This window comes from Littorina saxatilis, linkage group LG1 (assembly GCF_037325665.1).
Source record: "Littorina saxatilis isolate snail1 linkage group LG1, US_GU_Lsax_2.0, whole genome shotgun sequence".
NCBI lineage: Eukaryota > Metazoa > Mollusca > Gastropoda > Littorinimorpha > Littorinidae > Littorina > Littorina saxatilis.
In genome coordinates, this window is record NC_090245.1 from 76,851,027 (window position 1) to 76,873,626 (window position 22,600).

General features: G+C 43.6%; 1 protein-coding gene across 1 annotated transcript; it reads left to right on the forward strand.

Annotated features, from left to right (window-relative positions):
* The first annotated feature begins 1,407 nt into the window (after positions 1-1,407).
* On the forward strand, positions 1,408-22,587 carry LOC138979948 (DNA polymerase kappa-like). Its single transcript, XM_070352719.1, has 13 exons — positions 1,408-1,483; positions 2,052-2,173; positions 2,630-2,812; positions 3,261-3,379; positions 3,769-3,921; positions 4,340-5,189; positions 5,606-5,730; positions 6,312-6,478; positions 8,961-8,999; positions 9,463-9,559; positions 17,055-17,226; positions 17,644-19,432; positions 21,756-22,587. Exons 2-13 carry the CDS (start codon positions 2,083-2,085, stop codon positions 21,865-21,867), a joined length of 3,897 nt encoding a protein of 1,298 aa, XP_070208820.1. The 5' UTR covers positions 1,408-1,483; positions 2,052-2,082; the 3' UTR covers positions 21,868-22,587.
* Positions 22,588-22,600: the final 13 nt, after the last annotated feature.

Consider the following 22,600-nt stretch of genomic DNA (forward strand, 5'->3'; position numbering starts at 1 on the left):
CGTACGTGGGGACAAATGAAGTAGCCCATGAATCGTCCCAATACGTCAATATGTCATTATGTGTTCAACATTTTGTTGTATTGGGTCTGTATAACTTATTCAGGAAATATATATATATATATATATATATATATATATATAATTTATGTTCAATTCAAGATAAGCTGTAAACATGCTACTCTCAGCTAATTACATCTTCAGTTGCCCTGATCTGGCGTTCTTTTTAATACAGTGGAACCCTCCTTTTAACTTATTTAAGACCTCAAAACATCTGAGAAAATCAGGTCTTAAAAAGGAGGGAGTTTCAATATGGGGGTACATTTGCAGAGTTTATGAACACAAAATCTGAGGAAACTGGGTCTTAAAGTTAAAATGGAGGGAGTCTTGAATTGGCAGCTCTTACGCTCAAACCTGTTCATTAAGACCACCCAAGGGACTGAGGAAAAGTTGTTTTTTTAGATGCAGGTAGTCGTTAAGAAAAGGGTTGCCATTTGCCAAACATCCCACTGCCCAGAAACACTGGCAGTGGCACATATATCACACATCAGACACACACACACGCAAACCTTCCACTGCACAGAAACACTCTTGAACATGTGTCACACACTTTACACACACAAACACACACACTAAAACACATACACACACATACATACACACACCACTCGCACGCATGATCAAACACACGCATACGGTAATGCACACACAGGTGCAAACACACACACGAACGAATGCATGCACACACACACATGCACGCATGCAATAAACGGATTAAACTTGTCTCTTTTTATATATGGCAGATTTACTTAGTGTCCTTTTTTACAAGTTTAATCCGTTCATTGTATGCGTGTGTGTGTGAAGTGTGACGCACGTTCAAAAGTGTTTCTGTGCAGTGGAAGGTTTGCGTGTGCGTGTGTCATATACAAATTCGGTTTCTTTTTTTCTCATCCTTCTTGAGGGTATCGGCTTAGTCTCATTATTTTGTAGCCAGCTCAGTTAAAAGATTTTCGACCTCCTATCATTATTCTCCCGAACAATTGCTTTTTATTAGGGGTGGACAGTGTAGTTTTCCTTTTGTTGAAGCTAATCAGGAGTGCCAGTTGCAAACAATAAACAAGTTTGATTCATCGTCTCTGTCGTCTACCGCCTACTTAGTCACAGTTATTGCTCCATTGATCAGTTCATTATTGCAATCAAAGAAATGCTGCCAGAATCTTGTCACAGGCTAGCCATTGTCGTTACTGTTAGCGGTCCAGACGGTTGCTTACGTTTCACTGAAGAAAAAGTTGTTGCAAGGATGTTTTGTTGATGAAGATGGGGGGGGGGGGGGGGTGTGTGTGTGTGTGTGTGTGTGTGTGCGTGTGACTGAATTACCTTGACCCATACTTGACCTCATCTTCACCCACAGGTGTCAGCGGTTCTGAAAAGAGTTGTTATGCAGAAGTGTGCCCAAAAAGAGATGTCGCTGTGAGAGGTCGATACGGTGGGTCTGCCCTATAATCTTGAGGGGGTTTGAGTATAGAACAGAGTATGCTTTTAACAGTTAAAAAAAAGACGTTGGGTGGTCGTTCATGACTGGTTGATACCATGACTTGGGACCGAAACTGAATGGTCGCAGTCGGGTTAGACAAGTATTCGCTATGGAAAGGTGATTTATATAGTAAAAACTGTTGGGGATCCTTTGGGTTGGTCGTAATGGACAGGTGGTCGCCAGGGCAGGTTAGGCTGTATATGGGGGGTTCTACTGTAGTCTTCCTAAAGGGCTTTTGTGTCATAAAATATTTGTGTGAGTATTGACCCAGGTTTGATAATTTCATACAAAGCATAACAAGATTAAATATTTAGCATTATGTCTTTAACCGATTGCACTTTGAGAAGGGCTCTGCCTGACATCTTCATGAGCAGTCTGAACAAAGAAGAATACTGCTGTGTATAATATAAGTTTATATAGTGTTATTTTCTTCTTTCTTCTTGTGTGCTACATGTAGTTCAGAGCTATGTGTGTTGAAGTATGTTGACTTTTTTTTTAATGCAGTGGTGTTCTCTTGCAGACTATGTGCAAAACAAGGTGTACATGCAGCAATGAATTATTACCAAACCACCGATGAAGATGAAAACAACAGTGAGACGGAAGATTGGATGGACACAAACTGGGATTCATTTCCAGTTCAAGGTTAGTTGAAACTTCTTTTGTGAAGATAAATCAAAATGTTCGATGACTACTATCGGTATTACAAGAGCATATATATGTCAAATGTTAATCAAATTCTAAGGTATGAGATGATACATGTATACATGTTCTTGAAGATCTAGATCTATATTTTATGATTTTGCAGTGTATTAGGGTTGTGATTAGTCAGGCCCTTTGATGACAGGGCACCTCTTAATAAAAGACACTTTCTGTTTTCCCTTTCTCTGCAAACCTGTCCAAACAATACCTGTCGTAAAAAGACACCTGTAATATATATATATATATAGGAACACCTTTGGCTAGTTCCAGAGTTGTCCTTTCATTGCAGGTACTCCTGTATATTTTTCCATTCTCAATTATTGCTGATGACTTGTTCTTTCAAATTTATCTATGTAGTATTAGTAAGTTTGCATGTGTGTATATGATGTGTTCAAGCAGACAGGAGTAACAGAAACAACAAACCTGATGGCAATACAGAACCAGGAGCAAACTCCAAGGGAGCTAAACCTGAGGAAGGGAGCGCACCTCTGTTTACTCGCATGCAGCTCAATGATCATAAGGCTGGCATGCAAGGACTGGACAAGGAACGCATCAATCAGATCATCTTTGAAGTTTCAAAAGGTGACTTTGTTTGTTGTTGAAGTGCAGTAATCATGGATCAGAAGTATAGGTACAGAGTGTGTAGGTATAATGCTCACTTCTCCTGGCATGACAAAATGTCAAAATCGTGAGTTCAAATTACAAAAAAGTTGATTTTTGTTCCTCTTGCGATTATAACTAATACTAAATAGCATACCAGAAGCCAGACCGGCGTTTTTTCTTCTTCTTTGTTACTTTTGAGCCAGATTTAGATTAAAGTATAGTGGTTGTGAACGGGATCAGCTCGTTACTCCCCCGGGTCGTTACTCCCCCTTAGGGTTAGGGTTAGTAACAAGCCGGGGGAGTAACGATACGGGGGAGTAACGAAATGCTCCCGTTGTGAACCTGATCTGTTCACCATGAATTAATAAAAATAAAATCTTGCTTCTGGTTTTAAAGAAATTCTGACGGTTTTCTTGTGTATTTACAGGCTCTAAATTCTTTGAGAATGAGCGCAAGAAGGAAGAACAGGTACAACACCGGATACAAGAGCAGGAGAAACATAGGAGAAAGATCAATGATGCCGAATTGCAGAAAGGGAAAACTGAGGTGAGTTTCCCTGCGTAGCTTGACAACACCTTCAGTCACAGCTGTGTGTTGAGGTATTAATACAGGTGTATTTGCAATCGCTCACATGTATACAATGTCACATACATATGCACAGACATGAATACACAGACACACATACTTGCAAACACGCACGCATGCACACTCGCGTACGTACACACAAACACATATACCCACTAGCTCTTATCTCAGACTCAAATACTTGGATTGTTATTGTTTGTGTCATCATTGTTAAGAAGCAAATGTTATCTGCAGTACTTGGACTTAATATTAGTCACAATGCTTCATAATTCACGGGTAGCTACTCCTTGCTGCTATAAACTCACAGTAGTTTCAAGCTTGATTTTACGGATACCTGTTCCTCCAATCAGGCGGACATCATGATCTCACAGCTGTGCGCGTCTCGAGACCTGACTCAGAGCATTGTACATGTGGACATGGATGCCTTTTACGCTGCTGTAGCTATGAGAGACAATCCATCACTGCGTGATAAACCCATGGCTGTTGGCGGCATTGGAATGCTGGTATGATCAAAGTTTGTTTATTGTTTACTTGTCAGTTGCAGTTGGGAATTCTCTTTCTGTTCTGGCAAGTGTTTTCTGGTGTTTTAGAATCAGCTGCTGTGCTCTTTTCCTCACCTCTGTTATCATGTGTTACTGCTTGAGAAAAAAAGATAGAGCGTTTGCATGTGCAGGTGTTTGTAGTCTTGAAAGATAACGGGTGTTTCAAGCCAATTTTTATTTTTTTTACGCAAATCCTAGACAAAGGCAGGTGCTTGAATTTGACTGTTGCTTTTGACTTTTGTTGATTGATGCTTTTTTGCTGTAAAATGGATTTTTGTGTGAGTTTTATGTGTTTGCAGAAAGCTAATTATATAGTGTTATTATTAATTTTTATTTTTTTAACTATGGTTCTTGAATAAGTTTTTCTTTGCTGTTTCAGTCCACATCAAACTACGAGGCCAGAAAGTACGGTGTCAGGGCAGCCATGCCAGGTTTCATCGGCAAGAAACTTTGTCCTCAACTGGTTCTGGTGCCGCTCAACTTTCCCAGGTATAATGAATGTTGCCATCAGGTGCGGGAAGTGTTTGCTGACTACGATCCCAACTTCTGTCCCATGAGTCTGGATGAGGCCTACCTCAACTTTACAGAACATCTGGAAAACCGGCAACAGATGTCGGTGACAGAAAGATCTGTCATCAAGCGATGCCAGTCCCCAGCCGATGCTGCCTTGTGTCAGTGTGATTTGAACGTGACGATCGGAATGTACGTCTTGAAAGAAGAAAGCTCTCAAGCACTCAGTTCTGAGTCAGCAAATAGTCTGGGCGATGGTGATATAAATGCTAACACTGAAAAAATCAAGGAGAGTGCAGGTGGTAAGGGCGTGTTGTTAGACTTTGAAGCGGATACCATGGACTTGACTGATTCAGGGTCTTCCAGAGGAATCCATTCTTCTGACCGTCATGGCTCATCCTCAGCAGTGACAGAAGTTAATGCCGATGCTGTTCAGATTGAGTCCAAAGCAAAATGTCCCTCCACTAACACCGGAAATACTTCACGTCAAGATATTTCCAAAGAATCTGTTGCTCAGAATAATGATGGGAAGACAGAGGAGTCTTCAACAGAGAAAAACGAGTTTGAGTCAGTAGCGGTAGAGGCAGGAAGTCCATGTCATTCATGTGGCAAGGCCATTCCAAAGTATGAGGTGGTGCCCTTTGGTCGGGATGTTGAGTCAGCCGTGCATGAGATGAGATGTTGTATTGAACAGCGCACATGTCTGACAGCCAGTGCAGGTGAATTTGTCCTCAACGTGTCTTTCTTTCTTTCTTTCTTTTTTCTTTGTCTTGCAGAAGGCTGTTTTGGGTGTAACTAAAAGTAAAACCAACAGGGAATGAGATTTCCTGGGAGTGTTTGCGCATTTCTTGCCAAAAATGTGAAATCTGTTACTTGATATTCTAATCCTGATTTGCACCGTTTTATTGGTTTTGTTTAGGCAGTTGCATTTATATACTATTTGTATTTTTTCCATGTATGAACAAGTGTATGGGGGGAAAGAGTCGATTTCTTTCATTCCTGATTTCATGATAGTGTTTTGGCTTTCATTTCAGTTTATTTCTTTCCTCTTGATCTCTTTCTCACTCTTTGTTTTCCCACATAAATGTGTACCTGGTTACGTTCATTGTAAGTAACTGTAGCTTTTGTTTAACAGGCATTGCCTCGAACATGATGCTGTCCAAAGTGTGCTCTGACCGGAACAAGCCCAATGGACAGTTCTACTTACCTGCAAACCTGGATGACATCATGCAGTTTGTCCACAACCTGCCTATCAGGAAGGTATTATAATTACTAACATTTTATTTCCACAAGCTACGACAATGTTGCCATGCTTGTGACCAGATGCAGAGTGCGCTTTACTGCTGACACTGACAGGGCGCTCTGAGTGCAGTATGAAAGTTAATTGCAGAGTTTTGTTGGTTGACTGACAGCTTGCAATGGAAGGTTGTTGTACTGTATTATTGGTTATGCTGATGGACCACTGAATGCATGAGCAAAATTTAGTTGGCACTCATGTTATGCTTTTTCGGGATGCCAAATGCCATTGCCTAAGAGTAAGACACATGTGTAGCCATATGTCGTACATGTATCTGCCTGTGTGTGATCTGCTGTAAAAGTAGAACCTGTTTCCAGTTCTTGCTATTGGATCTCACTGTCATGCATACAAAGCACCATATGGACTTTTTGCTTTACACATGGGATGTACAGACTATATATGTCTCTGGTTTTTGGTTTCTGTTATCAGTTGTTTCGCCAAAAAACTGTTAAGTATACTGGGAATTACTTGAAGACATTCCGTGATACATATATTTGGTGCTTTGAAATGTGATAGCCAAATTTGTAATTGTTATCTTTTTCAGATTGCAGGAATTGGTCGAGTTACTGAACAACTGTTGGGTGCACTCGGAATTTCGACATGCAAGGATATGTTTGAACAGAGGGCGCTATTGTACCACCTTTATTCCTCGGTGTCCTTCTCCTATTTCATGCGAGTGGCCTGTGGTATTGGCTCCACCCAAGTTGCCAGGTATGTAAACTTTAGACAGAAAGGGAATTTGTATGCCTCCATTTAATAACAGTGATATTGTTTTCTCAACATTTTTCACTGTTACCTCAGCAACATGCTATTTGTACAAAAACTGTCCCAGCTGGCAATTTGCAAAGCTCTTGTACTTTCCAGACTTGATCTCGCTTGAGTCTGAAAGGTCGTATATGGGCCTTTTTAAAAAAAAATGTTCTACTTTCAGACCACAGAAAATCCAAAAACAAAATGTAATGACTAAAACTTTTATTATGCACATCTTGTTTGTAAATCATTCTTGGACCGTATTCTTCATGTGTGCCCTTTTTACATGCCAACTTAATGGAGATTAATTAATTTTTATTAATTTAATTGGGAAAAAATGTCATTCCTGTTACCAAGTTTCACTTTTTTTTTCAACAATGAAAAGTAATATTCGGGTCTTTTTTGACTATCATTGTCTTCTCCAAAGTTATTTCAACATTCTAAGGAAGATTTTGATTGAAAAGTTTCACAAAATAATTTTTCATCAACATACAGAGCTCATAATTCTCAAACACTTGGCATTTGGATGGTCGCCAAACTTAATAAAATGAAGCATATGTCGTTGCATTCCAAACAGACCCCTCTGTGACTGAAAAGTCACTAAGACAAAGACAATATTCTGTTGTCTGCATTAACTGATCACCCATTCATTTATAATGCATTAATCAATTAGTAGTAACAGGAATGACATACAGTAACAGGAATGACATTTTTAAATGTTATGGCATTGACTCAGTTGAGACGTTCTGTTCATCAGAGTTGTGGCAAAATGATATGTTCAAGGATCATATTAAGCAAATGAAAAATAAATGTATAACTTCTCAACTGCTTCATAATGTCATTTTTCTTTGCGCAGAACAACATTTCTGAAATGATAAGGCTACATACAAAGTTAATTTCTAAGAACGCCAATACACTCCTGGCTGTTAGCAAATAATAACATTAATACAATATTAAAAAAAAAAAACTGTGACGGATGACTTCTTTGCCACATGGGGCGGGGATGTAGCTCAGTCGGTAGCGCGCTGGATTTGTATCCAGTTGGCCGCTGTCAGCGTGAGTTCGTCTCCACGTTCGGCGAGAGATTTATTTCTCAGAGTCAACTTTGTGTGCAGACTCTCCTCGGTGTCCGAACACCCCGTGTGTACACGCAAGCACAAGACCAAGTGCGCACGAAAAAGATCCTGTAATCCATGTCAGAGTTCGGTGGGTTATAGAAACACGAAAATACTCAGCATGCTTCCTCCGAAAGCGGCGTATGGCTGCCTAAATGGCGGGGTAAAAACGGTCATACACGTAAAAGCCGTGGGAGTTTCAGCCTATGAACGAACAAACAAACAAACTTCTTTGCCACAGAGCATTTAAGAAATAAAATGGGTTTTTTTCTCTGCATAATGGTCGAAACTCTCTCTCTCTCTCTCTTTCTCTTTTTACCATTAGTCTTTCTGGTGGTTTTTTTAATTGCGTGCATGAGTGCATGTATGTGTGTGTATGAGAGAGTGTGTGTGCGTGTATGTGTGTGCATTCGAGTGTGTGTGTGTGTGGTCAAATCACACATATTTGAACGTAAGGAACAAAATGTGTGCTACAGACTGTTCATATTTATTTTTGCCACAAATGTCAGTCATTCCTGTTACCAAGATGTCATTCCTGTTGCTCTGATGGTAACAGGAATGACGGACCATCCGTAATAAAATTAATAATTACTCCCTTTCAATGGCATAGCTGTGCTTTTTGGTACTAAACACTTTGTTCCACTTATAACTTTCTATTCAATCATTTAAATATTTTACACATGCAATTTTAGTTGGTTTATGACCGGTAACGGGAATGACTGTGAACACTGACACTACTTACTTCACAGAACTGCCCAAGACTTTACCACCGGAAGAATGAATAGTGAGCAGTGCTCGCCTTCTGTAAAAGTTACACAGGAAATGACATACTTCCAACAGCAGCTCGAAGTGATACTAGGGAGTGTTCATTTTTTGTAGCTGGTTTTCTTCTTGGTAACAGGAATGACATGGGGGGGAAAAAAAAAAAGTAAACATTTTTTTTAATCAATAGTTTGCTACACATGTGATCTTTGTGACTGAAACATTTCTTTTCTACCATTTAAGTTTCCAGAGTCTGCCTTTTTAACACCTTATTGTGGTCAGTAAAAATGAGGTGTCTGCCCAGGGACAGCCATTTTTTACCCCCCCTACCCCAAAGAAGAAAAGATTTCTCCAACAAAATAATAAAGTATCGGCTTAAAAGTGTAATAATTACTGGATTGTATCAAAGCACATAATTAAATGGACAGTGATTAGAGATGTGCAGCAGATTTTCTACATTTTTACAAATCTCTGGGACAGAAATTACAACATTTTTTGAAAAAGGCCCATATATATTTGGGAAACTATGTGTTCACACTGACCACATTTTTTTCATCTCTTGACAGTGCCAGAGAGGAGGAGCGGAAAAGCATGAGCACAGAGCAGTAAGTAGCGCTTCAGTCTTTTACTGTTGATTTGCACTGATGTTAAATGGTTCCTCTTTATTTTTGTTTTGTTTTTGTACATCACCATGAGCTTGTGTGTTAAGGAACTATATAATTGATGTGTTCATTGTTGAATTGAAATTGTCACTTTTCTCTTGAAGTTTGCTCCTTGAAATCCTAGGCTGCAGGCTTGATTATTATGGTACACATAATGGCAATTAGTGTGTTTTGACGGATCACATGACACCTCCATCTGATGGGATTCCTCCTTTCTCGACATTTGATAAATGTGGATATCACAGCCACATCTAACGATAACTAATAAAAAAAATGTCAGGTTTGCAATTTGATATCACAATGCGGTTTGTTAAAGTTCATTTTAAGCTAAAATTGGTATCTTGGTTAACTTTCTAATTACTTATATATTGATTTCTTTGCTGATTTATTTATTTGCTACCAACAGGACTTTTGGCGAGCTAAGCCGACCAGAAGAACTGTACAGCAAGTGCCAGGAGCTGTGTCAGTGTCTTGCTGAGGATCTTGCTAAGGAGCAACTGATGGTAGGAATGTTTCTCAATACTGCTTCTCTTCTGATGTATCATTTTGGTGAAAACCATAGCAGGGGTCCCCAAACTGTGCATCCTTGTGTCCTTTACGCACTTGAAGCCACAAAACATACTAGAAATTTGTGGGAGGGGGGGTCCCGCAATGCACTAAACCTGAAAGGGAAGGTCCCATTGACACACTATAATGATCCAATCTCATGCAGATTATCTGTACTTTCTTCAGAAAATGTTTTGCAAGATCTGAACCGACGCAAATTTACATAGTTAATCTGACCGATATGGCCATGATGTTTTTGCGAAGAGCTCATGTAACTTTCAAAAGTTGGCATTACATTGAAATGAGTGCTCCAAAGATCTTGTGTCAGTGGGGAATGTGTCTTCCGAAAGCTAGAATATAAAACCTCTTAGTCTTCGGACCTTCCAAAGTTTGACTAAGGGTGTACAAGAACCCCTACACATTTAAGTTGGGGGTCTTGGGACTCTCTAGGAGTAGCATCTGTTGGTAGCCCTGCCATAGTTTAGTCCATTTGTTCGTGAATCGTGTAAGAGTTATATTTCTTTTGCAACAGCAATTTTGTAATTCTATATCATGTTTAATTCATGTACTCAGCTAGCTTGTTGTAAGTGTCCATCGATAGTAAACTTCAAATCTTTTCTCCAGATTTTCCCTGTAAGTACACCCATTCTACTGCATTTCTTCTTTCTTCTTCTTAGTCTTCTTAATTATTCTGTTCCCCTGGTCTGTGTGTGTGCATGTGTTTGTGTGTGTGTCTGTGTGTGTGTGTGTGTGCATGTGTTAGTGTTAGTAAAATCTAATGTCTTTAATACAGGGATAGCCACTGAAACTGAAAAACAAGAAAATCAAAATAGTTCTCCATGGAAAGTGAATATTTATTGCAGAACAAATTCTGCCTGCATTGTTGCCTCATTTAGGATTTATTTTAATTTTTTTTATTCGTTTTTTTTTTTTTTAACATGTATAGGCTTTACATTAAATAACATATTCTTACTACAACTCACATAAATAGCATTAACTTCAGTTTGATGCGTTAGACATTGAAGCACTGACCCTGGTAACAGGGGGAGATAACTCCCAAAACAAAACAAACCCTTGACAACGGGTCCCGGGAGTTACCTCCCCCCACCGGCTGCCCGCGCATGCGCTGGACATACTGCCGGTATAGTCATTCCCTTCTTCAACACGCTAGCGAATAGACGTGTTTGCACTCTGGCTGTTTTCTTCAGCCGCTGGCCTGCCACGGTAGGCCGTTGACCCTTTGAAGTCTGAACGCTTCTTGCCTCTACTACGGTGAGATCTTTCTTGTTTATCTTGTTTTGCCTTGCCGCCATTTGCAAAGTGTATTTTGTTGGGGAACTTGACTCTAACTTGTCGGAGTTTCTTGTTCTTCTCAGCTTGGCTTATAACGGTCAGGGCACTGTTAGCTGGTGCCGGCCGCCATTTGCATTTTGTAATTGTTGTTGAAATTTTGCACTTCGTCTTACGAAGTTTTTCTGTTCGTCAACTTGGCGCTTTCAGGTAGGAGCACCGTTGTTTAGGTGCCTGCCTTCTTTTGCTTGATTATTTTTGGGTTGTGAAACTTTTTGCTCCGATTTCTGGGGCCTTTTGTTGTCTCAACCTACTGTAGGCAGAGCGCTGTGTTACAAGCGCATGCCGCCATTTGCATTTTTGTTTTGTCTGCCGGTTGCGGAACTTTTGACTCCGATTTCTGGAGTTTTTTGTTACTTCAACCTAGTGTAGGCAGTGCCCGGTGTTACGGGTGCATGCCGCCATTTGCATTTTAGAATTTTGTATTATTTTTGCGAAATTTTCTCGTTGTGACTTGTCATTTCGATGGCGGACAAGGGGAAGAGCTCTGCCAAGCAGGTACCGGTGGGGTCGCCGCTGGGCAGTTCTGGGTCTGCGTCTTCGTCTAAAAGTAAATCTAAGAAGTCGCGTTCGAAAGATAAAGATAAAGTTTCGCCGGCGAAACGACCTCTGGTCAGTGTGTTTGATCCGGTGAGCAAGGAGTCGTTGCGTGTTTCGATTGATCCTCCTGCTAGCATGCCTGTGTTGTCGCCGCAGGAGAAAGAGACTCAGGCGGTCTCGCGCGATGAATTGTTTGCTCTTTTTTCTACTTTCAAGGATCAAATGAGGGAGATGCTGGCTACTGACAGGGGTGTGTCTTACTCCACCATTCCAGCTTTGCCTCCAGGGGTTGGCAACGCTGCCTCTTTGTCGAGGATTCTTCCTTCTGCTACGATTACGTCGGCGGACGTTGCTGATCCTCAGCTTTCGGCTTCGGCCGATCAGGTACGTGTTCGTGGAAGTTCGGGATGTTCGGCGCAAATGCGTGCTGCTCATCTCGACGGTTATTCCACCCTTGACGCTGGGGCCGGTACGTCCGGTCCCTCGTACTCGGGTTCAACTGCTTCGGCAAAGGGATTTCCGGCCACAGGATCTCTTCCGAGAGATCGTGGCACTTTCATTTCGTTACCATCGACTTCCGGTTCACAGCCTACGGGGGTTCCGGTCATTGGTGGTAACGGCAATCCGTCTCCTGCCTTCACTTCCGCTCAGGCGGCTGTGGTCGGCGGGGGACAGGTTGGGTCGGCTTCCGGTCAAAGCACAGGTGTGTTTCCGGTCGCCTTTCCTTCCGGATTGCCAGCTACCAGTGGTAGCAGCTCGGCTATACCGGTTCCCCTTGGTGTGGTTACACAGGGTTCCGGTACGACGAGTTCATCAGTTCCGTTTAGGGACAATGATGGTTCCGGTCATGATCGGTCTTCATCGGACATCTTTGTTGATGATGGGGATGTTGACGAAGATTGTGGCGACTCTTCTGAGGCGGAACACAACTTTCGGGTTGAGAGGAGTTTCTCACGCGCGCTGAGTGCCGCCGCTGAGGTTACCTCTAGATATTTTGCGGAAGGGGTGTAAACTTCGTCTTCACGGCTAGCAGCACCTCCTTCCGCGTTTGGCGATTTCCGGGGGGACAGTGAGGCTGGTGTCCGCTTCCGGTTTCGGGAGTCTCCCTCTATAGCCTATCAGATGGCTAGGGTCCTGGGTGCCAATTCCGATAGCATCGTTCCTCTTTTAACTGCACATGGGGATGCGCCGGAGTCTGTTCAAAATTGGTTGGCATCGCCGAGTGATTGTTCTCGCATGCCGGCGGATTTGAACCGTAAACCTAGGCTGTACGGGAAGCCTGTTCATTTGATCGATTCTTTCGCGCTTCCGAGTTCCCCGCTTCAGGTCACTCCGGAGCTGGCGAACTTACGCAAGGATGGGTACAAGAAGGAGAGGCCTTCAGTCTGTACCGAAGCCGGCGTGATCGCGATTGAGGAAGCTGGGAGAGTTTCTCTCGAATTGTCTTCCGTGTCTGACACTCTTATTAGAGCGTTGTCCAGATCCATCTCTGTGTCGCTGGAGCCCTTTAAGTTCCGGGACGACGCGGTGGAAGAAGATGTTGTAACTTTGTTAGCAGCTCTTGCTAAGATCGTAGCTGAGCAGACCGCAACTTCGGCCAAGTTGTACACGCAGGCCGTGATGTGGCGTCGCGAAGCTCTGTTGAAGGACTCGAGACTGTCGGATAAAGCCACTGTTGAGGCTTTGAAAGTTTCTCCTTTCGCGAGTCAGAGCCTACTGGGTCCTGAGTCTCTTGAGGCTCTCAGGCGAGAGTCTCAAGATGCGAAGGACTTGCATTTTGTTAAGCTGTCTGAGCTTGCCCTTAGGCAGGGTCAGAAAAAAGGTGGTTCGGCGCCGCCTTCATCTTCTCGCGGCTCTGGACAGAAGACGAGGTCGCACAGGGGCGGCAGCCGTTCTCGCCCCTACAATAAGAGACCTTCCTTCGGGAAGAAGGGGTCAGGTGGCAAGCCTAACCCCCAATGAAGGCTCCCCGATCCAGCCACTCCCCTAGCCCCTACCCCTTTGGTAGCGGGCGGCCTCTCAAGGGCCGTTCCAGCTTGGTTGGCTCTTATGAGCAACTCTTGGGTTACGGGAGTGGTTCGATCGGGGTTCCGGTTGCTCTGGTTGGAGGACAAGGCCCCTCTAACCAGGACAACACCCAGGTTCAAGTTCCCCGCCGATCCAGAGGCTTGTGCCGTTATTCAGGCGGAAGTTCTACTGCTCTTGCGGAAGCAAGCGGTAGAAGAGGTCATCGATCGTCGGTCCCCTGGCTTTTACGGGAGACTGTTTGTCGTCCCGAAAGCGTCAGGGGGTTAGCGACCGGTGTTGGATCTGTCTCCCTTGAACGGCTTCCTCCGGAAAGTTCCGTTCAAGATGGAGACTCCAGCGTCTGTCAGGGAGGCCCTTCGTCCGTCGGACTGGGTCACTTCCATCGATCTGACAGACGCGTACTTCCACATTCTGATGCACAGGTCAGATCGAAAGTGGCTGCGGTTCCTGTGGGGCGACAGGGTGTTCCAGTTCAGGGCGCTGCCGTTCGGGCTTTCTTTAGCACCCTGGATTTTCACCATGATAGTGCGCCAGCTTTGCGCGTTAGTGCGCCAGAAAGGGATTCGTCTCAGAGTTTATCTGGACGACTGGTTGATTCTGAGTCAACAAGAGTCCCTGTGCGGGCAGCACACCCAGATAGTCTTGCAGACTGCGAGAGACTTAGGTTTCTTCGTGAACCAAGGGAAGTCCGACTTGGTTCCCTCTCAGGAGTTCACTTATCTGGGCATGGTGTTCGACACCCTAGCTTGGACTGTGCGTCCCGCCCAGCGGAGGATAGACAAGCTGCAGGATCTGGTCAGGTCTCTGTCAAGCCTCCGCCACGCGCCTGTCAGGGTGTTGGCGTCACTCCAGGGCCAGATGGAGTCGATGTCTACCCTGATTCCTCTGGGCAGAGTTCAGAAACGCCCGTTTCAGGCGTTTCTGAACTCTGCCTGGGATCCAGCCTCGCAAGGTTGGAATCTGTCTCTTCCCCTTCAGGGATGGTTCCTGGAGTCAACAAGGCAGTGGTTGGATTCGGCCTGGCTGGCTCAGGGCGTTCCGATTTCCTTGCCCCCCCCGGAGTTGCATCTTTTTACCGATGCGTCCCTTCAGGGTTGGGGAGCTCATCTGGAGGGGAACACAGCTTCCGGTCTTTGGGACCAGGTTCAGAAATCGTTGCATATCAACATTCTGGAGTTGGACGCAGTGCGCCTCGGGCTTCGGGAGTTTGTCGCCTCGTTGCGGGGCAAGCATGTGTTGATCCACACGGACAACACCACTGTGGCCGCGTACCTGAACAAGCAGGGGGTACGCGCTCGCTGGTTCTGTCCAACAGAGCTTGCGAGATTCTCGCTTGGGCGTTCCTTCAGGGAATTGTGATTTCAGCGAAGTACCTTCCGGGGTGCCTGAACATCTTGGCAGATTCACTCAGTCGCACTTCGCAGATTCTGCACTCGGAGTGGACTATCGCACACCAAGCACTGCGGCGTCTGTGGACGCAGGTGGACAAACCCCTCGTGGATCTGTTTGCCACCCGGTTCTCTCGGCGTCTCCCAGTCTTCGTGTCTCCAGTGCCCGACCCGGAGGCTTGGGAGGTCAACGCCATGGAAATAGACTGGAAGGATCTGGTAGCTTATGCCTTCCCTCCCTTTCCGTTGCTGAGCAAGGTTCTGAGAAAGGCGGACTTGGAGAAGCCAAGGCTGGTTCTCATAGCGCCGTTGTGGCCGAGCCAGGCGTGGTTTCCGGACCTTCTTCGTCTAGCCGACGGTCCACCCATTCCTCTCGATCTTCGAGAAGGGGAGCTTCTGCAACCGAGGTCAGGGATCCCTCACAGGGACCCTCATCTCCTGGCTCTACACGCTTGGGTTCTGTCAGGAGAGCGTTGAAGCGCGCTGGGGTGTCAGACCTCACTCTGACATTGGTGCAGAAGGCGCATAGAAGATCTACTTCTGCTGTTTATTCGTCCCATTGGGCTGCTTGGGCCCAGTGGTGTCGTCTTAGCGGCGTTAACCCGTTGTCTCCACGTACTATGCAGGTTGCAAATCATTTGGCTTGGCTGTCCTCCCAAGGTCGGACGGCGTCTACCCTCAGGGTACGTCGTTCTGCCATTTCCACTACCCTCAAGCAGTTGGGACGCTCTATTGCCCTGGACGGGGTGATCGCAAGTGTCATTAAAGGTTCCGCTCTTAGCTCTGCTTCACGCAGAACGTCTGTCCCAGCCTGGGATCTCTTACTGGTACTGGAATTTTTGCGCTCCTCGGTTTTCGAACCTTTGAAAGAGGCTAGTCTGTCTAACCTTACTAAGAAGACTCTCCTACTTATTTTGCTTGCGTCAGCGCGTCGGGGAAGCGAGGTTCACGCTCTTTCTGGACTTAATCAGGATATTTCCTTCGAAAAAGATGGCTCGGTTATCTTGCGTTTTTCGCCTGTGTTTTTAGCAAAGAATCAAAAACCTAACCAGCCGTCTCCTGTTGTGAACATACAGTCGCTGCGTTCTATTTTACCGCGCGGTGACCCTGACCTCTTGAACTGCCCGGTCCGGGCTCTGCGGGCTTACCTGTCTCGCACGGCTCCGTTAAGAGCTTCATCTCAGAAATTGCTTTTCATCTCGTTAAACGTAGCCAGGGATAAGGATATCGTTAAGACGACTTTGGCGAGATGGTCTGCCGGGCTTATAAGGCAAGCATATGAGTGGTGGCAGACACATGGGGGGGGACGCTCCGTTCTCCCATTACGGTCGCCTCGTACGCATGAGGCGAGAGCCTGGGCCGCCTCTCTAGCGGTCTTGCGCTCAGGCAGGATGACTGAAGTGCTCAGAGCAGCATACTGGAAGTCTGAAGACGTTTTCATAAACTTTTATCTACGTGATATTGCCAGCACTAGGCAAGATGGCTCGAGCTGTTTGCCTGCCATGGTGGCAGCTGGCCAGGTTCTACCGAAGGTTTAGGTGAGTTTCCCGCCTCCTTGTGTAGCAATCTGCTATTTATGTGAGTTGTAGTAAGAATATGTTATTTAATCGAAAATTTCTTATCAAATTTTCATTTAATTAATATACTTACCAACTCACATAGTTAATGCCCTCCCTACCTACCCCGCTTTGTGTGGTTTAAGGTGGTGTTTCAGTGGGAATGACTATACCGGCAGTATGTCCAGCGCATGCGCGGGCAGCCGGTGGGGGGAGGTAACTCCCGGGACCCGTTGTCAAGGGTTTGTTTTGTTTTGGGAGTTATCTCCCCCTGTTACCAGGGTCAGTGCTTCAATGTCTAACGCATCAAACTGAAGTTAATGCTATTTATGTGAGTTGGTAAGTATATTAATTAAATGAAAATTTGATAAGAAATTTTCGATTACATTACATCACATAGACAAGGGGACAATTACAATACACAGGGGGGGGGGGGGGGGGGGTGGTCATGGCTGGGTGGTCACAATATCAAAAATATGTAAAGGAAAAAGAACTTAAGGGTTACATTTAGGAAATGTTAGTTGAGATGGGGTTAGGGGCATTCAAATAAAACTTACGGCAGTCACAACCCCAGACTTTATCTTCTGCAGGGTAAAACAGTGTCACTCAAGTTGAAGACAACTGACTTCCAAGTTCGAACACGAGCACAGACTACCAGTAACTATGTAGGAAGTGCTGATGACATCTTCGCTGTTGCCAAGGGGATTCTGAGGGCTGAGATACTTGCAGAGTCCCCTAAACCTCTACACCTCAGACTTATGGGTAAGCCAAGATCTTTTATTTTTTGTTTGTGTTTTTTTGGTGTCTGTTTACAGTTTTCTGTTTTACTTAAAATTAGTGAATACAATTTGAAATGTATGTTAAAATCCTCTGCATTTGAGAATAAAGACTTGTGAAACTTGCGATCAAAGATTTGGATTTGTATACTGCTGAGTGTTTCTTTTACATTCTGTGAAAAGGAGGAACAAAAATCGCTATTGTGAATATTTCCCATAAAAAAACAAATTGCTGTTAACCCGAAACTGTATCTGATGAATCGCTTTATTCTTTTCCTTCTTGTGCTACCCCTTCCTGTTCATGCAGGGTATGATATCAGCTGGTAAAATGATTAACCTGCACTTGCTCCAAAGATTATCATTGTCTCTTTGCATTGTCAGGGCTTGCATTATTTCATTGCAGGTGTGCGCCTGTCCAAGTTGATGCCACAAAGCGAGTGTTCACAAGAAAAGCAGGACACCATTCTGGGATTCTTCAAGAAAGCATCAGTCTCCACCTCTTACCCAAGCCCCGCCATGCCACAGCAGCAAAGCTCTACGTCCGTGTCAGCAGATCAAGCTTCTGTGCCTGAGCTGAGCCCGGTCAAATTGCAGCAGCAGAGCACTGCAGGAGATACAGCTTCTGTCTGTCACCCAAGCCCCCAGAAAGAGCAGAGACAAGATACCTCATTACAGCTTGTGGGCAAAGGTTTTCCCTCTGAGCTGAGTCCTAGGAACCTTTTGAAACAAAACACTGCACTACAGCCAGTCAATAAAGCTTCCACACCTCAGCCAAGTCCCATGAAAGCACTGTTCAGGGATAAAGCTGTTGCCAACCAAAAATGTCTGGATAAAGTGCTACCAGAAAGCTTGTCATTGTCATCAGTTAGTAATCCTTATACGTCTCATCCGAGTCCCACGAAAGTTCAGGAACAGACCTGTGGCATTTCCACATCAGCAGGCAAGCATAGGGAAAAGACAAGTATTAAAGCGGAAGACCTTGGGTCAAACACATCTGATTCGATGTTGACAAGCGTTCTTGCAAGTACTGTAAAAGAGCTGGCTCAGGATTCAAGAGGAGATAATTCAGGGGATCCTGTGGATGACAGAGAAAATAGCAAAACTGAAGGGAAGATTGGCTCCTCTGAAATTGTCGGAAAAAGTTTCCAGTTTACCACCAACAGCATGCAGACAGACAAAACTGTTAGCAGTATGCAATCTCTGACCACTGGTGTTGACCAAGAGAAGACTAAAATGGACATCAGTGCTATTATTTCTTTCAGAAATGAAGCCAGTGCAGGGAAAGATAATGCAGAAGTGAAATCCAGCGATTCAGACTTGTCTGAGAATGAGCAATTGACAGAGCCATTTGAAACACAAAGAGACAATACGAGGAGAACAGTCAACCATACAAGTGACCTTGGTGATCATGCTTTAACAAGTGTAGGTGGAGCAGGTACGAGCTATGGTGCCAGCACTTCAACGTGTGCAGTCTCGCAAAACAGAGAAACACATCATGCTGTGGACAGTTCATTTTGGTTCACCAGAGAGCCAGCATTTACCTGTCCTGTCTGCAGCAAACCTGTCAACTGCATCAACCTCACTGATTTCAATGCTCACATTGACAAGTGCCTCCAATCAGACTCTCAGTCTCAGCCGTTACCAACCTCTGCTACATCAAAATCCAAACAGCTGGCTAGCAGTCAACCGACAGCAAAACCAAAGAGTTCAGTACCAGCCTCAAAATCTGGACATTCCACAGATAATCAGCAGACTTATTCAGGCAAGAAATCAAAGAATTCTTCAGCAGTCAGTAAAGTGAGTTCCTCTCAGGCTACAACCAGTAAGGCTTCTCGCACATTTCAGAACAAGTCTCTGAGCAAAAAAAATGAAACCACATCACCTCACAGAATTAGCAGTTCCACAACAAAGCACAGCATGGAGAAACTGCAAAGTTCAGGTTTGACCAGTAGCCAAAAACCCAACACTCAGACCTCGGGAACTATCAGCACCACAACCTTGTCGGCCCCAGAGAATTCATCCAATGAGGAATTGGACTCCACAGACTATATGGTGTGTCCGCTGTGCTGTGCGGAGAGAGCAGACTGGACCTTGGAGACGTTCAACCAGCACGTGGACACCTGTCTGAATCGTGACACCATCTCCAAGATTCTGCAAGAGCAGCGTATCAGTGACGAGCAGCCACGGAAAAGGTAACAGTAATGGTGCTGCTCCTCCTTTCCTCTCGCCCCCCCCCCCCCCCCCCCATGTGCCCCCCTGTGCCATTCTCCCTTCCCCATTTTATTGAATTTTTGATTTAAAATTTTCTTTTTTTAAATTGAGGAATCTTTGGAATGCAAGGGGAGAATCAGCGGGTGTTTGGGAGTGAGCAGTAAAGAATTTGATTACAGTGGCTATGTCTGTAAATTGCAACTCTGGGACTAAAGAAATACAGTTAATTTTTTGGTCAATTCCGAGCTGAAATATTAATAACATTGCTCTTAAATATTCAGACCTGTTTACTCTTACGGAATGGGCGGAAGTTGTACGGATTTAAGATCGTTTTTCCGCTTGTCCGCGCACTGCTTAAAGTCTTCCGCATTTTGGCGCGATTTCGAAAAAAAAAAATTTTGTGATGTTTTCGGTAAAAAGTTGCGATAGTTTTCTCAGTATTAAGACGTCTTTCAGCCATTTCCGGTTAGAACGGTTTCTTCTTCCGGTAGTGAACATGTGTTGCCTGTTCAGTGTTGTTCAGTGTTGGTGTAGTCTGTACTTCAAAATGCCTCCAAAAAGAAAGGAACAACACAGACACGAAACTGACGACGAAGAGTCTGAGCGCGATAGTGCGTGTGGGGCAAAGAAGAAGAAAATCTATCATCAGAAGTGGAAAGAAGATTACTCAGTCAAAGAAGTATCCGGACTTGACGGTTTCCAGGAAATTTGGCCCAGGCCATTCTTTCTGCACACTGTGTGACAGTGATTTGGATGGATCAGCAGCCCTCTTTCGTTCACTTTTTTCTTTCTATTTGCTTTTTTCGAAAAATACATCACAAATATACAATGACGCTATCGTGTAATGTAGAATTAAGTTTATAATTTCTTAGCACGCAGCAAATTATGAAAAAAATAGTGTTTTATTGCTTTAAAGTGAGCTTATGGTTTTTAAAAAAATCTTCCTCTTAAAGTGGAAAATCTTACTCATTTTCATTCAAATCTTCCTCATGGCTCAATGTAAGGGTAAACAGGTCTGAATATTTTTGTCCACAGGTTTTGAACAATATATTTGTACATATTGCTTAATTACGGATTGTTATTTCCAATCATTATTGTACATTATAAGATGTTTGATGGGTTGTTGACAGACACGCTTTTTTGTCTGTCCGAGGGGGAGCATATCGTCTTTTGTTTCATATTTATTGACCAAGGCCGAAGGCCGCGGTCAATAAATATGAAACAAATATGCCCCTCGAGGACCGACAAAAAAGCTGGTCTGTCAACAAACCATCAAACATCGTTTTTGTCATCATTTTGGTAGTGAGAAAACAAGTGCACAATCAACCCACGGAGCCATGCTTTGAAACACGGGTCCCGTGCTGATAACCACACGGGTCCCGGTTTGATAACCACTGGCAATCAAAGATGGCGTGTGAAAGCAACTTTCTGTGTTTTTGAGTTCATTAAATGAGTTGGGATGAATATGTCAGGTTTGAGGATGCACAGTTCTGTAGGTTCATCTCGGTATTCCACCCCCTCGGCTTTCTGTTGTAAATATTAAGCTGAGCACGGTGATCGAATGTGGAAGCTACGTTTGGTCAAAGGTCACAGAAGATTTGCGTCGTGCAGCGAAGGAAAGAATCGCGATCTTGTTTCCGACTCGGTACCTCTTTGTTTTTCATTAGACCTGTCATTCTGCATGCTCGGCTTTGTTAGATGTTTGCATATCGTGTTGCTATTTTCTTTGCTTTTATTGTTGTTTCTTACGTGTGCTTCGTTTATCGATACAACGTCTTGTGCACGGGTCAAAATGTGTGTGTCAGGTGTCGTATTACTTGAACTTGACGTTCATGTTTCTCCGAACGTCTGTGTATCGAAACACAGATACACGCACTCCATGACTTTGTAAGAAGACATAACATATCGGTAGGTTTCATTTGTTTGTGACGAATTTATTGAAGTAGTTTTGTTTTTTTGTTTACTTTTGCCAGTTGGTTTTTGGAACTTTGCAAAGCAGTGTCTTGTCGTCTGTTTAGGTCTGGGGAAACGCCAATGAAAAGAGCCGGAGAATCCTCGAGCGTTTCTATTGGGTTTGCTTTTGATTATCCATGTAATAGGGCTTCCTGCAACTATGGTAACCGGGGATTTATTCCCCGGGGAACATGAGATTTATTTCCCAGGTGCTTGTGAATGAAAACTCGTGAAAATGATGACAAAATTATGTATGCTGTGCAATGTGTCATTTGCATAGTGCATTATTATTGTTAGCATACCACTGTTATATTAGAAGTTTATTATAAATGTCTTGTCTTTGTTTTCCAGGCCAGCTAGCAGTCAAAAAGAAGATAGCAAGAATTCTCAGCAAGGCAAGAAATTGAAGAAAAGCAAATCTCCAAGACCAGAGCGCTCTATATTGTCATTTTTCAAAACTTGAAACTGGTATCATATGGCATGGAAATGTTTAGGGTGAATAGAATTGCCACGAAGAGATGGAATGTGTGTGTGTGTGTGTGTGTGTGTGTAACTGTAAATGTTTAGGGTGAATCAAATTGTGTGTGTGTTCATATTTGTATGCGGTGAATGTTGCAGAAGCATTACTTAGGAAAAAAATATGACATACTGTACTTTTCTTATGACAAAATGCTTAAAAAGAAAAACATGAAAACAGAACAAAAAAAGGAGACAAGAAGTATTAAAAGGTCAAGAAACAAACGTAGAAGTTGCAATGCTATTCATCAAACTTTAAATGTTTTGCACAGATATAAATATATGTAGATATTTTATCTCAATAATTATAGGATACAGGAAGTAGCACAGATGTATTTGAGATGTTATATTCGAGGACATACCATGCTTACACTGATTTTATATATATTGTCCAACTATTCCTTGATTGTGTACACACTTCATCAAGTAAACAGAATGTTCATCAATCATGTATACATGTTATTATGTAAAATGAAAAGTAAGTTCTTGAAATTCACTTTATCCTTCTTATGCTTCCTCTGCTGTTTGTGAGCAGACGTTTTTCACATGTAACAGAATTCGTTAAAAAATCACTTCATCTGTTCTATGCTTCCAGTTCGTAACATTTTACCTAATATTTTTCAAGCAACATCTGCTTTTTGTGAAAAGTAAGTTAACACATGTTGATAAATTAATTTATT

Bases quoted from the DNA above. Each gene is read 5' to 3' on its own strand.
- LOC138979948 (XM_070352719.1), top strand. From the start codon at position 2,083: ATGAATTATTACCAAACCACCGATGAAGATGAAAACAACAGTGAGACG. The intron at 2,174-2,629 runs GTTAGTTGAAAC...GTGTTCAAGCAG, and splicing joins GGATTCATTTCCAGTTCAAG to ACAGGAGTAACAGAAACAAC. The intron at 9,560-17,054 runs GTAGGAATGTTT...TATCTTCTGCAG, and splicing joins TTGCTAAGGAGCAACTGATG to GGTAAAACAGTGTCACTCAA.